This window comes from Apus apus, chromosome 5 (genome assembly GCF_020740795.1).
Source record: "Apus apus isolate bApuApu2 chromosome 5, bApuApu2.pri.cur, whole genome shotgun sequence".
Classification (NCBI taxonomy): Eukaryota; Metazoa; Chordata; class Aves; order Apodiformes; family Apodidae; genus Apus; species Apus apus.
Window position 1 is genome coordinate 3843055 of NC_067286.1, and position 13216 is coordinate 3856270.

Here is a 13216-nt window from a genome sequence, read left to right on the forward strand (position 1 = left end):
CCTGCTGCATGCAAATAATAAATCATAACAGACGAGATAATGATAAAGATTAGATGATATAAGAAAAAGGCAAAGAACAAGATGTTTGAAAGATCAGAACATTAATTTGGAGAGTAAGGGAAAGGAAAGAGAAGAATCCTTATCAGCTGGAGAAGCAGTGACTGGGGAGCTAGCTGAGTAAAGGAAGTTACTTTTGAAAACATGAATTTGAAGACAAAGGAGAGAGGAGATCCTTGCCAGCAAAGGGGTGTGTTGGTGGACACAGATGATGGTTGAAACACAACTGAAGATGGGATTTGAAGAAGGGGTAGAAGAAGCAGCAGCAATGTGTTATAGGAGAAGTGGAGAGGTTTTGCCACCTCGAATGTAAAGGTAAGAAGTACTGAATGTGGCAGTGGAAAGAGATAAGGTGCTTCTCTAGGCACGTTTCAGAAACAGTATGAGAAGAAACTAATGAGAAAATAAATTTATTTTTTGCAAGGTTCAATAAGTTAAAAAAAATAAAAATCACAGGTTATGGTACACTAGAAAGAACTGAACTGTTAGGTGTGAAAGTCTGAGGAGTGATACTGTGTTAGCCCTGTTAGTGAAGCCTGAGTGAAGAGCAGGCAGTGGCAAAGCTGTCAGTGCTGAAGGGAAGAGGATGGGGGAAGCTGGAGGTGGATAAACCAGACTCTCATCTCCCCACACTAAGCCTGGGGAAGTTGTGGGACGCCTAAGACAAGAATTTGGAGCAAGAGAAAGGAACTCAGGCTGAACCAACACCACAGTTCCCTCCTATAAATAGAGTAGGAAGTAACTGTGGTTCTCATGTGGGTTTGTGGCTGGGTTTTATTATTTTCAAGGATGATCACTTGTGTATGTAAGTACCTGTGTTATCAAATAACAAAGAGAAGGTATTCATTTTTTTCATCTGTGGACCAGAAGTTTTTAAAGAATCATCCCTTTCTGATGCAGACATCAAGCTGTACTAGGAAGATAATACTGTTCAGTCTTGCTACTACTGTTTGCCTTGCAAATTTAAAGAATCTTGTAGTGCAACATGGGTCAGAGCCTGGATTTCTTCCCAAGTAATTTATGGAAGTCAATGTGAAAGCTGTGTTTTCAATATGTTCCCTTTGCAAGGAAACCTTACTCCAGTGAGGACAATTTTACTATTACTTTAATATTTGACTTATTTCTTGTTAAGTGAAAAAGAGCTGTTCTGTAATATGTGGGTCACTCAAAGTCAAAGAACAGTTTGTGTGAAAATTCTCCAGTCTGGCAGGGACCCTGGCCTTGAAGTGAGCAGTACTGGGAGTTTAATTCATTTGTTAGAACTGGGTGTCCACTTCCCTCCTCAGTGTGACCCTTGCCAGCTCCATCCCCTGCTTTGTTAATCTTTTTTTTTTTTATTTATTGCAGAAAAGAGCATGAGATGTTGAAATATTCATTACTGTTTGTGTGTATGGCACATGCTACACGTAGTTCTGTGCCATTTTTTTCAAGAATAGAGATAGTAAATGTGAATGCAGGTGTGATATGGCCCATACCTAAAGGAAACCATTTATATCAACTGAGCAGCTAACTGTGTGTGTATTATCCACCAAGTGGGTAAGCTGTTGTGTTCTGAAAGAAAAGAATGTAAATGAATTTAAATATTCTTAATTACTTGTCTTTTTCTCATGGATTGTAATTCTGTCTTCACTCTTCAAGAGCAGGCATCCACTTTAACCCACTCCTCTAAACATTTTTGAGCATTTTTGTCCACCCAATGTTGCCTAAGCAGTGCCATAGCTAGCTGCAGTAACTTGGCAAGGCTGGAGCTCCAAACCCCTCTGGGTTGGTGGGGCTGAAGTCTGGTTGATCAGCCGCCCGTTCCCCAGAGCCGGGGAGGACTCTGCTGCCTGGGCATGTGCTGCTAATTCAGGGGAGCAGCTCTGCCAGGAAGATCAAAAGCATCACAAGCCTTATTTATTTATTTTTCTCCTCCTCTGCAAATTCCTGGCATAGGAGTTTTGGACACATATCCCAGTGGTTAAATATAGCCATGTATTTTGAAGTCATCCTACCCCAAGGTTGTTCTGAGCAATGTAGTAAAAGGAACTTTTCTGTCTTCTGATGAGCCTTCCCCCTGCTTTGCCTGGGGAGTTTGTATCTTACTGTCACTATATGTTTAGAAATGTAATCTGTTTTAATGTTGCTATAGCAACAAATGGGTATCTTTTGACCTTAGCCCGTGGTGTGTTTCCTCCCAGCTGAAGGTTGGCTGGAGGGGACGACGTTACCCGGAGCTGTGCCAGAGCGGGCGGGCGCCAGCTTTGCTCCTTCAGCCGCCTGCGGAGGCACTTGGCCAAGTGTTGAGTTCAGCAACGTTTACAGCACTTTCTCTAGATGCCCTGTGTTTCTCTTGATCATGTATGAACCCGTGTTGACATGTAGACAAGAATGATTTACTACGGAGGTGATCTTGCCAGGTTGCTTGCACTTAGATGTCCTTCTTCCTCACTTTGCAATGACTATTGCTCCTAGATAAGATTTGGTTCACTGTTTTATGGTGGGGTTTTTTCCAGAGATCAGATTGTTGTTGTGCCATCATGCTCCCCATTTGTGGATTGTTATCAGTGAGACAGACTGGTTGGATCAGAGGTTTCTGTGTTGCAGAGCTTGCAGTTGGAATAAAACCACAAACTGTCCCCTCTCCCCCATCACCCACTGTAGAAAATAATATGATAAATAGAGTCAGACTGTGTCAGGAAAGGCAAGTACATACATCTCCCTACCAAAAGACCTGGTAAAGTGTCACTGAACAGGTATTTATTTAATTTCTGGAGAGAAAGGCATCTAAAACTCTTGAGAGTGGAGAGATGAGAGATCAGGCAGTTCGTGCATGCTGTCCATTCACAGTAGAGTAAAACTATATATTAAACAAAAATATGACTAATTTCTCTGTCAGCTTTATAATGTAAGAATTAAAGCTGTTACATGACACTTTCTTCTGGTGCCCAGGTATTTTTTTCTTTCTACAGCATATATAGTACTCCTCTTTTCACTCCTGAGTATCAGAAACAGATCATAACTTTTACAAAAGGATTCTACAGCCCAGGGAAATAAAAAAAAAAATTGTCTATGTCTTGTAATAGATCTTTGATTTCCAGCCATGGCTTATATGCTGTAGCTGTGTGCTAATGGTTAATTAATTAGTCTGTGAAGGTAATACACATCCAGAAAAGCTTATTATTTTGCTTTTTATGTGGGCTTATTTTTATATCTTTAATATCTGAGCTAAACAGCACTGTTGCTGTTGTTCTAAGGAATTCTGCAGGAGAATTTCAGTAGGAGATGTTATCCAGGATGCAGGTGCAAGGAAGGAGGGGGCACATATGTGTTGGTGTCCCTCCAGCCACCAGAATAAATCAGCTGGGAACAGGTGAAGCTGTGACCCTTGGGCCTTGAGACACAAGTATGTGTGTCAGCCAGGGTGGAGGGGGAGCACTGGGCTTGGGAAAGGGCTGCACTGGTAGCTCCCTGGGAAGGGAGCTTTTTTAGAAAGGGACAACTGTTAGCAACTGTGTTGCAGGAGCTCCTTTGCATGACACAGCCATGAGATGTCCATTGCCACTTCTTTAGTTGTGTGTTTGAATAACTGAAACCAGGTTGTTGGCTGGTGTTCCCTCAGCCCACTCACAGGAACTGAGAGCCTGTAATTTACTTGCATTAGTTATTGGTAGGTTATTTTAGTTCTATAACTAAACATTAAGTAGGGTGCTGCAGTGTTAACAGGAAAGTCTTTTCTGAGGTAAAAGCTCTGTTTGTGGGAAAAATATTCTGTGTAGTTCTTTCTACAAGGGTTTGGTTAAATTCTGGGTTCCTGCTGCAAATTCAAGTAAATGATGTACAGAGTCTTCAGCACTGAAGCTAGGAAATACAACAGTCTACTTACTGCCTTGAGGGGTTTGAGTGTCAGTCCTTCCTTCAACCATTTATGCTCTTTTAAAAATACTGTTTTATGTAGAATTCAAGAATTATGTAGAATTCAGGGATGTTTCGAGAAGTCCATCATCAGTAGATATTGATCATATTTTATATTAAATCTCATCTGCACAGCACTAGAAACATAACTTCCAGTCTGGAAGCCCCGGGTAGGAAAGGGTCTCCAATGAGCAAGCAGGGAAGGTGGAAATGAAGCATTCATGGGACTTGTTATGTATTTACTGAGCACAGTCATGGTTTCTCTCCATCTGTTCTTGGTTTGAGTTATACATAAGCAGATATTTAGTGCCAATATCATACAGGTAATGTGGTATGTGCTACAACCTGGTCAAGTGTCTATTGAGACCAGGGAAGAGCTTAATCTCTATCCTAAATTAATGATTCTCCAGTGGCAGGATACTCTGTTGATACTTGTTTTGCAAAGCTGAACCACTTGTTACTTAACTAATCATGATTTAGGTCATTTTGAGATTTCAAATTACACACAAATTATCCACTTCAACTTTTCAAATATATTTAAGGCCTGATCCAAAAATAATATTCCCAGGGCTATTTTTCAAAGAAATTAACCTTTACTTTTTTTTTTTTTTTCTCCATAGGAAAGTTTCAGTTTTGAATAAACAAACCTGAAAAAGCCCTGAAAAGCTGAATTTCAAAATAAAGTAGGAGAATTTCTGCAACCCTTCCATCTGCCTCTCCCAGATCAGATGAGCTTTGGCAAGCTTTGGGAGTCATGCAGAATTGCCTGAAACCATCCAGAATCCAAAAACACCCTTTGAATGATCTTTGCTGTGATCAGAAATCTTGGCCATTATGAATCACAGCTTTTTCTGTGGTGCTTTCTGCCCCCTTTTCTATTTGTATTGGGCATAATTGGAATGGATATTCAATATTTGACCCATTATTTCCAGAGGAAGAGTTGAGGCACAGGAAAGCTAAGGTTTTACCCAGGGTCACAGAGAAGGGGATGCAAGAGATGAGGCCAGGTCTCTAGCCTTAAGTTAGTGCCCCAAGTGACCTTTTCTTTAAAAACCCAAAATAATGGAACTGTAACAGAAAGAGTCAATTCTTGGCATACATGTGAAGAACCCATTCTAATAGATTTTGGTTTCTATGCTTTCAGAATTTGGGTGAGCTTCATTTGCCCTTGTTACATATCCACGAAGTTCTGTCAAAACCCTGAGACTTCAGTTTGAGATGCATTTTCATCCCAATAGTTGGGAGTAGCATGTGAACACTCAGATCAATGTATTGTTTTATTTTAAACTATATACATTTTGGTTAGGATAAGTACAAGTGAAGATTTATTTCAAGCAAAGTAATAATAGTATTTATATAATTCTGGGGAAAATGAAATTTGCAATTTTACCTTGGGGTTTCTTATATATAATTATGTTTAGGAAAAAGTTCACATGAGACCTTATTTCAGGGGAGAATCCCCCTCCCACAAAATTCCAGCATTCTAAGGACTGTCAGTGTAATGACTTAAGGTTTTAAAGCTCTTCCTACACTTTTGAGTGTAAAAGCTTGATCTGAAAATACAGACAAGGAATACATTTTGCCTTGAACAGCTTGTTGCAAACAGCTTGTGTTGGGCTCTTTCCTTGCCTTGTACGTTGCATGTGAGGTCTGCTGGAATATTGCATAACTTGAAATTTTTTTGGTATTAAATCAATCTTATTTTTCTCCTTTGAAAACTAATATCCTGCCCATAACATGGAGCCTCAAGTTAAATGGAAAGCACTGGTTTCAATATAAGTAGTGGCTTTTCTGGATAAGCTCATAAAAACGCCACATCCATCACTGCAGAACGTTGGGAGCAGAGGTCTTGCATCATAACATGAGAAACTTCCCATGGTTTCTATGTGAAAGAGCCTACAGTAAGTTTAATTCTCATTTTTGTTTGAGAAAAAATGTCTGTGCCTGTCACAACGGCAGCACTGCTTAGAGTTTACCCTGTGTCTTTGACTTGGCAGAGTTGGATGGACAGCTTTGGCTGTCGACATTTTCCACATTCAAGTCTTAATTCAACATATATCAGTGCCCACCTGTGGGTCTCCATTTACAGGCTTACAGGATGGGGATATTTGTTTTGGGGTTTTTTGTTCTGCTCATACAGGCCAGGGCATGTTTCCCAGCTCTTTTCCTTTCTAGCACTGACAAGAATAGAAATGGAAATTGTTGTTATGTGACAAATGCAAACACTTGTATGGGTCTGGTGGCCAGTGTTGCTGGAAATGCCTAGTTCCTGTAGGGTATTTTTGAGAATGGAGGGAAATCTGAATAATATACCTGGGAAAGTCATAGTGAAATGAGAAGTAAATAATAAATGTATTCTGATCCAGACGAATGAATTCAGTGAAGCTGTTAAATTTGTGTGTACTTGAGTTTCATGTGTGTAGATGCTAGGAAGGAGCAAGGAGTGTGCAAGTCCTGTGGGAATGAAAACGATGATGTGCAATCATGTCCTTTGCAGAAGTACTTAGAAATCAATAAATATGTGTGGCCACTAGCTTCTAATCTTGCTTTTCCAGCAAGAGGCTTTTGGTTTTACTGGCGTAACAAAGCAACTGCTGCTTCCACAGGCTGCTCTGAAAGTTATGCATGTGCAAGACTTAGCCGTGATGCCTTCTGCTCCCACCTTGCCAGACAGCAAATGCCACCCAGAGATTCATGTTGCAGAGGAAGCTTTCAGGTAGCTGACTGAAACATGCATTTTGCTTCAGTGAATATGAGAATGGGAGCTGTGGCACTTGATATGTTATGTCCAAACAGAAGTTTAATTCTGTGGGATTTTATTTGTTCATAGAAATATTTATAAGAAAGGAGGAGCCCCCCGAGAAGGGGCTGCCCACTGGGTGTGGGCTGAGCTGCTCTCAGTTGACGTTTAGGGACATATGAGAGTAAATATCCATCCTGTAGGGTGTGGGACTGGTAATGCACTTTTGTAGTTGACTGTACCTGAAACAGTTTGTATGTAGTGACTCAAAATTTCAAATTCATCTGGAGCTTTTGGCCAGAAAGGGTAACAAGAGCAGGCTCAGTTTTGGGTACTGCTGATGATGTGTCTGAGATAACCACTGTGGCAGCCCTTGGTTTTCCTTCTCTTTTTGCACAGCTTTCCCCTATTTAGGGTAGGTGGAAAATGAGAGTATCCAACTGCCATCATTCCTGCTTTGCTTCTGCTGTGTTAAACGTTGCTGGCAAAGCAAAGGACAAAGCAGAACTGTCAGCCAAAAAAACAATTGTAGCTCACAGGGAAAAAGAAAATATACACTCCCCTTTGGCAAATCCAGGCTTTTCACATCTGCTTAAAGGGTTTAAGAAATACATGAACTCAGCCAAGAAAGAGCCCATGGAGCCTCAGTGATGATTTGCTGTTGAATGCTGTAATGTCAAGGAGGCAGCTGTACTTGGTGTCAGAAGTTGGGTCATTGGGTCTTCACCGAGATCTGTCCAGGAACTTCACTTCTGTCCTAGGTACACACATTGAGGTGGTCTAACTACCATGGTACTACTGCAGAAGAGCTTGCTGTCTCCAACCCTGTATGCACTGGGGGTATCTAGCTCCATAAAACAATATTTACAGATTATAAATAGTTTTTATGTTCATACAGAAGGGGCTAAGGACAGAATCCATCCTTGGAGCTTTTATAGGAGAACTTCATTAAACGTTAACAGTGTTGGAAACTCTTTTCTTTAAACAAGGGGCATGATTTATGATGCATTAGACTAATTCAGCCAAGCTCAGGGTCCTTCCCTCAGGCCAGTGGCCACTAAATATTATTCACACCTTAAACTGTTTGACATAGGAAGATTCCAGTTGCTTTCTTATCTTTGTTTTTTACAATTGGAAAAATCAGTGATTGCATCCCTCACACATCCCAACATCACTGTTTTCATTCTCAGCACCTTGGGGGGTAGAAGACACCTCCCTGGTCGAGCATTCAGGGCTTTTGCCTCCTACAGGACTCCCAAAGTGCCAAGTGAGTGTGAGTCCTTTCCCTCTGGAGCTGGGTAACTGTACTTCATTGTCTGAAACTAAGAGGTTTACTTTTGCAAGCCTCTGTTATTGCCTCTTTATTTCATCGTGTCTGGTTTTAAGTACTGAAATAGGATACATTTCTGTTTCTATAATGTTTTGATTTTAGAAGTTCTTGACTGTAAAATTGTATGTAAACTAATAATCTGTCAATCTATGTAAGATAATAGATTTTTAGTACTCCAGTTCATCCTTTTCCTGCATTTTACGGTACTGTTTTTTTCCCCCTCTCTCTCTTCTTCTGTCTCAATATAACACCAAAGAGCCCCTGTTTCTTCCAGCCTTTACCAGACATTCCAGCTGGTGTGGCAAAGTAGCCCCTATGTCCTTTTATATGGCAGTGAGGTCCAGGTCCCACAGCCTGTGTTCCAGGTGCACATCTCAGGCACTAGTACTCTGCTGGGGAGTCATCCATCAGTCTGGCCATGGGAGCTGTCTGCCTTAGCTAAGTGGTTAAAATGCTCTGTAAAAACTGTGGCTGTGTCCCAGGGAAGAGGTGGTGGTGATTGTAAATGGGGCTCCTTGAATCTGACTCGGCTGTGCAAGGAGCATGATTTTAGGGAGTCAGCAAGGACTTCTCTATAGCACCAAGAATGATGGCATAGATGAGGAGCTTGCTGCCCTGAAGGAGATCCTAACCTTGTGGTCACTCTGTCCTAAAAGAGAATTTGAGTAAAGATGACAGAGCAAGAAGAAAAGAGAAGCAAAACAGGACTGAAAGAGCTACTTTCAGTTTCTAAAACTGCCAGTCTGGAGATTAGTTGTTGCTTGTCTTTAGTCACTCAACGATGGAATCCTCTTTATTAGGAGAGGAGAAATGTACCCATAGCTGTGGAAGACTGGAAATAGCCTTGGAAAGATGAAAACTTGTTAAGTGCAGGTGGTAGATACGGACTGATGCTTTTGTGTGGTGTTTCTTCTTGAAAAGGTGAACTTGAACTTTCTGGCAAAGTCCCAAATCAGATCAATAAAATAGCTGTGTTGAAAACTTGAAAGGGTTGTTGAGCACTAAGGAAGAAAACTAGCAGAGATTGACTGTCATATCATATTGAACTGTGAATAAATGAACCTTTGAGCTGCACCCTCCTACAGGCTTCAAGGCCTGAACATTACAGGAAATTTATTCTTTGGTACCTATCTGGGTTTGAGATACAGTGTATCTCAAGTGTAATGAGGTTGATAAAAGTCTGGAGTATATTAGTGTTTGTAGTTGTTGAAATCACACTTAGGTAGTGCAAATAACTTCCTTTTTTTCCCCCCAGTAGAAGAGAATGTTTTTACTGTTAAATTTACAGACAAGATATGAAAGTACCTTGAGATAAATCCATGCTGGAGCTTTTCTGGCAGCTTCTCTTGTACTTTTTTTTTTTTTTACTCTGAGTAGGATAGGAAGCACAGGCCAGGTGCTGGGAGCTCAGCCTCCAGGATGCCACACAGCCCTCATTTTCATAGTTTTTCAAGGGCGTGCAGGAGCTGACAGGGAAACTGGGTCTTTCATGTTCTTTTCTTGTGTCTCCAAACTTCACAGAAGAAAGGTAGCTAATGTGAGAGCAAGTGAGGGGTTTGGTGACTGTCTACCTTCTCATTTGTAAAGTGAAAGCAGCATTTGGTCACAATGTTTTGGGAGTTAAGAAATTACTATTTGCAACATGTTCAAACATGGAGACCCTGTTCTATCACTTAGTGATTACTATGATGTAAGCAAAAATTGCTCAGTGCTATTATCTCAAAGTCTTCTCTGTAACCATACATGAAACTCGTGATATTTCCTAAAATGTTGTTCCTTGCACCTTCTCAAGGTGTCTAAGCTTGGTCTTCTGCATAGAAGTGCTTGGGTCTGGGGCAGGGACCGGCATCTCTCTGCATCTTCTGGACATGACAGCAGGTGTTTGGTGGTAGCTTGGTGGGAAACTAGACGAAGTAGCATCGTGATGTTGAGATACAGAGGAAAAAATGTCCAACTCATCTGACTTTTGTTTGGCAGGATTTGAGTCCAATCTGTATATGGCAGGTGTAGTCGCTAACAGTCCGATTTGTGCAGAAGACCCTACCTGGTCAAAACTAACTTTATCCCATGCAATTTAGTACCATTGTGCCATCCCTCTGCAGGGGCAGGATTTGCCCCACAGTGAGTTCACCAGAGCTGCTGTCATTTCTGACATGCAGAGGATGTCACAAGTGAACATTTTCAGGATTCCAGCTGGGGCTTCCAGTTACAGTATTTATATTTGACTTCTTTTGTGGCTGGAAACTTCTGCCAGCTGTCAACTTCAGAGCAAGTGGCAATCTGCCTTCTCAAGCAAATGTGGCCTCCCTATTTATTTTCGGTTTTTGGTTTGTTATACTTATTGTTGGTTAAAAATCCTGGCATAACATCCTTGACCCTTTAGTAAGATCTGTAGTGCTGGCCTTTTGTGGTTAGAGTATTAGCTGATAGGCTTCATGCAAGTGCAAATAACAGAAAGTCCTGACCCATGTAGTACTCGATCAATTTAGGACCTTAGTCACCAAGGAGGTTTCACATTATGGCTTCCACATAATGAGCAAAAGGGCTTTTTATGTGATACAAAGAGTGCAACAAAGGGTGGTGGGAGATGAAAGTAAATTATGATTACAATGCCTTCTCTTTTTGTCTGTTTGTTTGTTCTTGAACAGATTGAAAACATAGATGCGTGCCTGAGTTTCTTGGCTGCCAAGGGGATTAACATACAGGGGCTGTCAGCAGAAGGTGAGCCAGTCTGTTGTTTTAAATTTCATTTTAAATCAGGAACCTGAGTTGCTGCTCGTGATTGTAACCAGCACACTCAGTGTAGTAGAAGATGAGTGTGGATGATTTGACAGTCTTTACTCCTTTTTTCCTCATCTCAGTCTGAAAGGTAAGTAAATACATGATCTTCATGCAGCTGACTGGTGGAAATAATCAATGAGACTGCATTAGAATTCAGTCACTTCTTTGTTTCTGTTAAAAACCAGGTATTTCTCATCTAGGTTCTATAATTGCCACATAGATCAGAGTGTAGATTTTACAGATATCTGCAGTTAACTGCTGGCTGTTTTTTGCCTTTGAGAAAGAAATTTATTTCCTCAATCTTCAACTATTCTCTTATCTGAAGAGCTGTTCTGCTTTTCTTTTTCTTTAAGAAAGATTTTTTTTTAAGTTTGTTTCCAAATGCACAAAACAATAAACTAAAAATATTTTCAACCAAAACAAAGAGACATTTTGACCTCTAATAAGTCACTCTGCTTTTGAAGGACAGCAGAATGCTTCTGAACCCCAGAGGTGACTCAGTGTACTCTATTCCTTTATGCCAGTGCCTGCTGTCTGCCAGGGTGTAGGGCACCTTTTGGCTCCAAAGCTGTTTAACTGCTGTCTTATTGAAAGATTAACCAGATTTCTGTCATCCTCAGCACCAGCTTTCCCTCTTATTTAAATAGGCTGGAAAAGCAAGTGGGTTCAGTAGCTGCTAAGGCAAACTTTGAATACATTATATGACATCTTCAGTGCTTCACAGGACAGATAATTGGATGTGTGGCATCAGGTGAGACTTCAACTGAGCTTTGGTGACTAAGTCTCTTTGCAAATGGTTTCAAGGAAGAGGTTGTAGCATCAAATCATGCTTGTTATTTAACTTGTGTGTGAAAACTTAATAGCCTGTGTGTGTAAAGCCATGTTTCCTTACTCTGAAGGAATCCTGTAGGTCAAATGAGGAAGGCCAGAGAGGATGGGCAGGTGTGGTGGGCTGACTGGCCAGCAACTGAGCCCCATGTGGCTTCTCACTCACTGCTGGCAGCGTGGGGGAGAGAATGGGAAGAGCAAAAGTGAGAAAACGTGGGGGTCAGGTTAGAGGTAGTTTAATGAGTCAAGGGAAGAGGAAGAAACAAAACCCAAAGAAGCGGTGCCAAGGCAATCACTCACCACCTCCACAAACAGACAAATGTCCAGGCAGTTGCTGAGCAATAACTACCTCCCCGCCACCCACCTCAGTTTTTATTTCTGAGCCTGATGTGGTGTGGCACAGGATATCCCTTTGGTGAGTCGGGGTCAGCTGCCCCAGCTGTGTCCCCTCCCAGCTTCTTGTCCACACCCAGCCCATGTGCAGGCAGTGTGGGGAAAAGAGAATGCCTTGGCTCTGTGCAAGTGGGGCTCAGCAATGGCCAAAACACTGGTGCCTTTCAACAGTCTTTTAGTCACAAATCCAACACCCAGCACCATGGGCTTTACGGTCATGATTTGAGGTGAAACACTTTCTCTTCTTGATGGTAAATTCCAGGTAACCACTGTGGATGAGCTTCATGGTGAAGCCATCCTGTATACAAGTTATACATACAAGTATATGTACATCAAAATATTACAGAAATATAAAAGCTTTAATAAAACTACTAGAAAAATTATGCTATTATTTTAAAAAGTTATTTAAAATTGCAATTTAAAATTACATTTAGTCAATTCAGAAAACAGATTTAAGAATTCCTTGCTGTTCTCAGAAGGAAGCCACCTACCTCATCCTTGTTTATGAGCCCTTACAAATCACTTTAAAGTGTGTATTTGAAATGTAATTTCACTAAATTTGAGGTGGTTTGTAACGTGGAAAGCAGAGTAGCCAATACTTAGTACATGTTGTTCTAATCTGAATATACCACAACTAGTAGAAGAGGGGGCTGAACATTAGCTGTCTTTTTCCGTGGCATATCCTGAAGCTGGATTAAAACATCAATAATAAACCTTTTCTCCAAAGAGAAGCTTTCAATGATCAGCACAAGTGCTGCCCACGTTGTGTGCCATGTCAACTTGGTAATAATCAGAAGAATTCTTATGCCAGGAAAAGAAAATGTAAGCTAAAACTCCAGCAGAAAGTTTGTTTACCAGGAAATGGTTAAAACGAAAATGCACCCGAGTCCCTAGTAAAAACCAATTTCAGCCTTGACCTGTTATGTAAATATTGTAAAAATATAATAAATTTCACATTATTTACCTGTCTTGATACAATGCAAAATCTAAGAAAAATAGCAGGTTAGGTGATGGGAAGACTCTCAGTGTGCAAAGTTGGCAGCCGAGTGTTGTTCACGCTGGGGAAGGAACAAGACAATTAATGTTCATTGCTGTCCTGCCAAATCACAAGTCAGGCTCAGCAGGATATAGTTTATCCCATGGCTTCCTTGCTTTTGTATCTCTTCCTTTCTTTTATACTGTCTAGGAATTAA

The 13216-nt window shown here is 40.9% G+C and overlaps 1 protein-coding gene across 3 annotated transcripts in view; it reads left to right on the forward strand.

Annotated features, from left to right (window-relative positions):
- Positions 1 to 13216, forward strand: part of NAV2 (neuron navigator 2) — a 222954-nt gene that overhangs the window by 70857 nt on the left and 138881 nt on the right. For all 3 annotated transcript variants that reach the window (XM_051621396.1, XM_051621397.1, XM_051621398.1), the window contains exon 4: positions 10670 to 10742. In XM_051621396.1, the coding sequence (XP_051477356.1) occupies positions 10670 to 10742 (73 nt within the window). The remainder of the gene's footprint in view (positions 1 to 10669; positions 10743 to 13216) is intronic.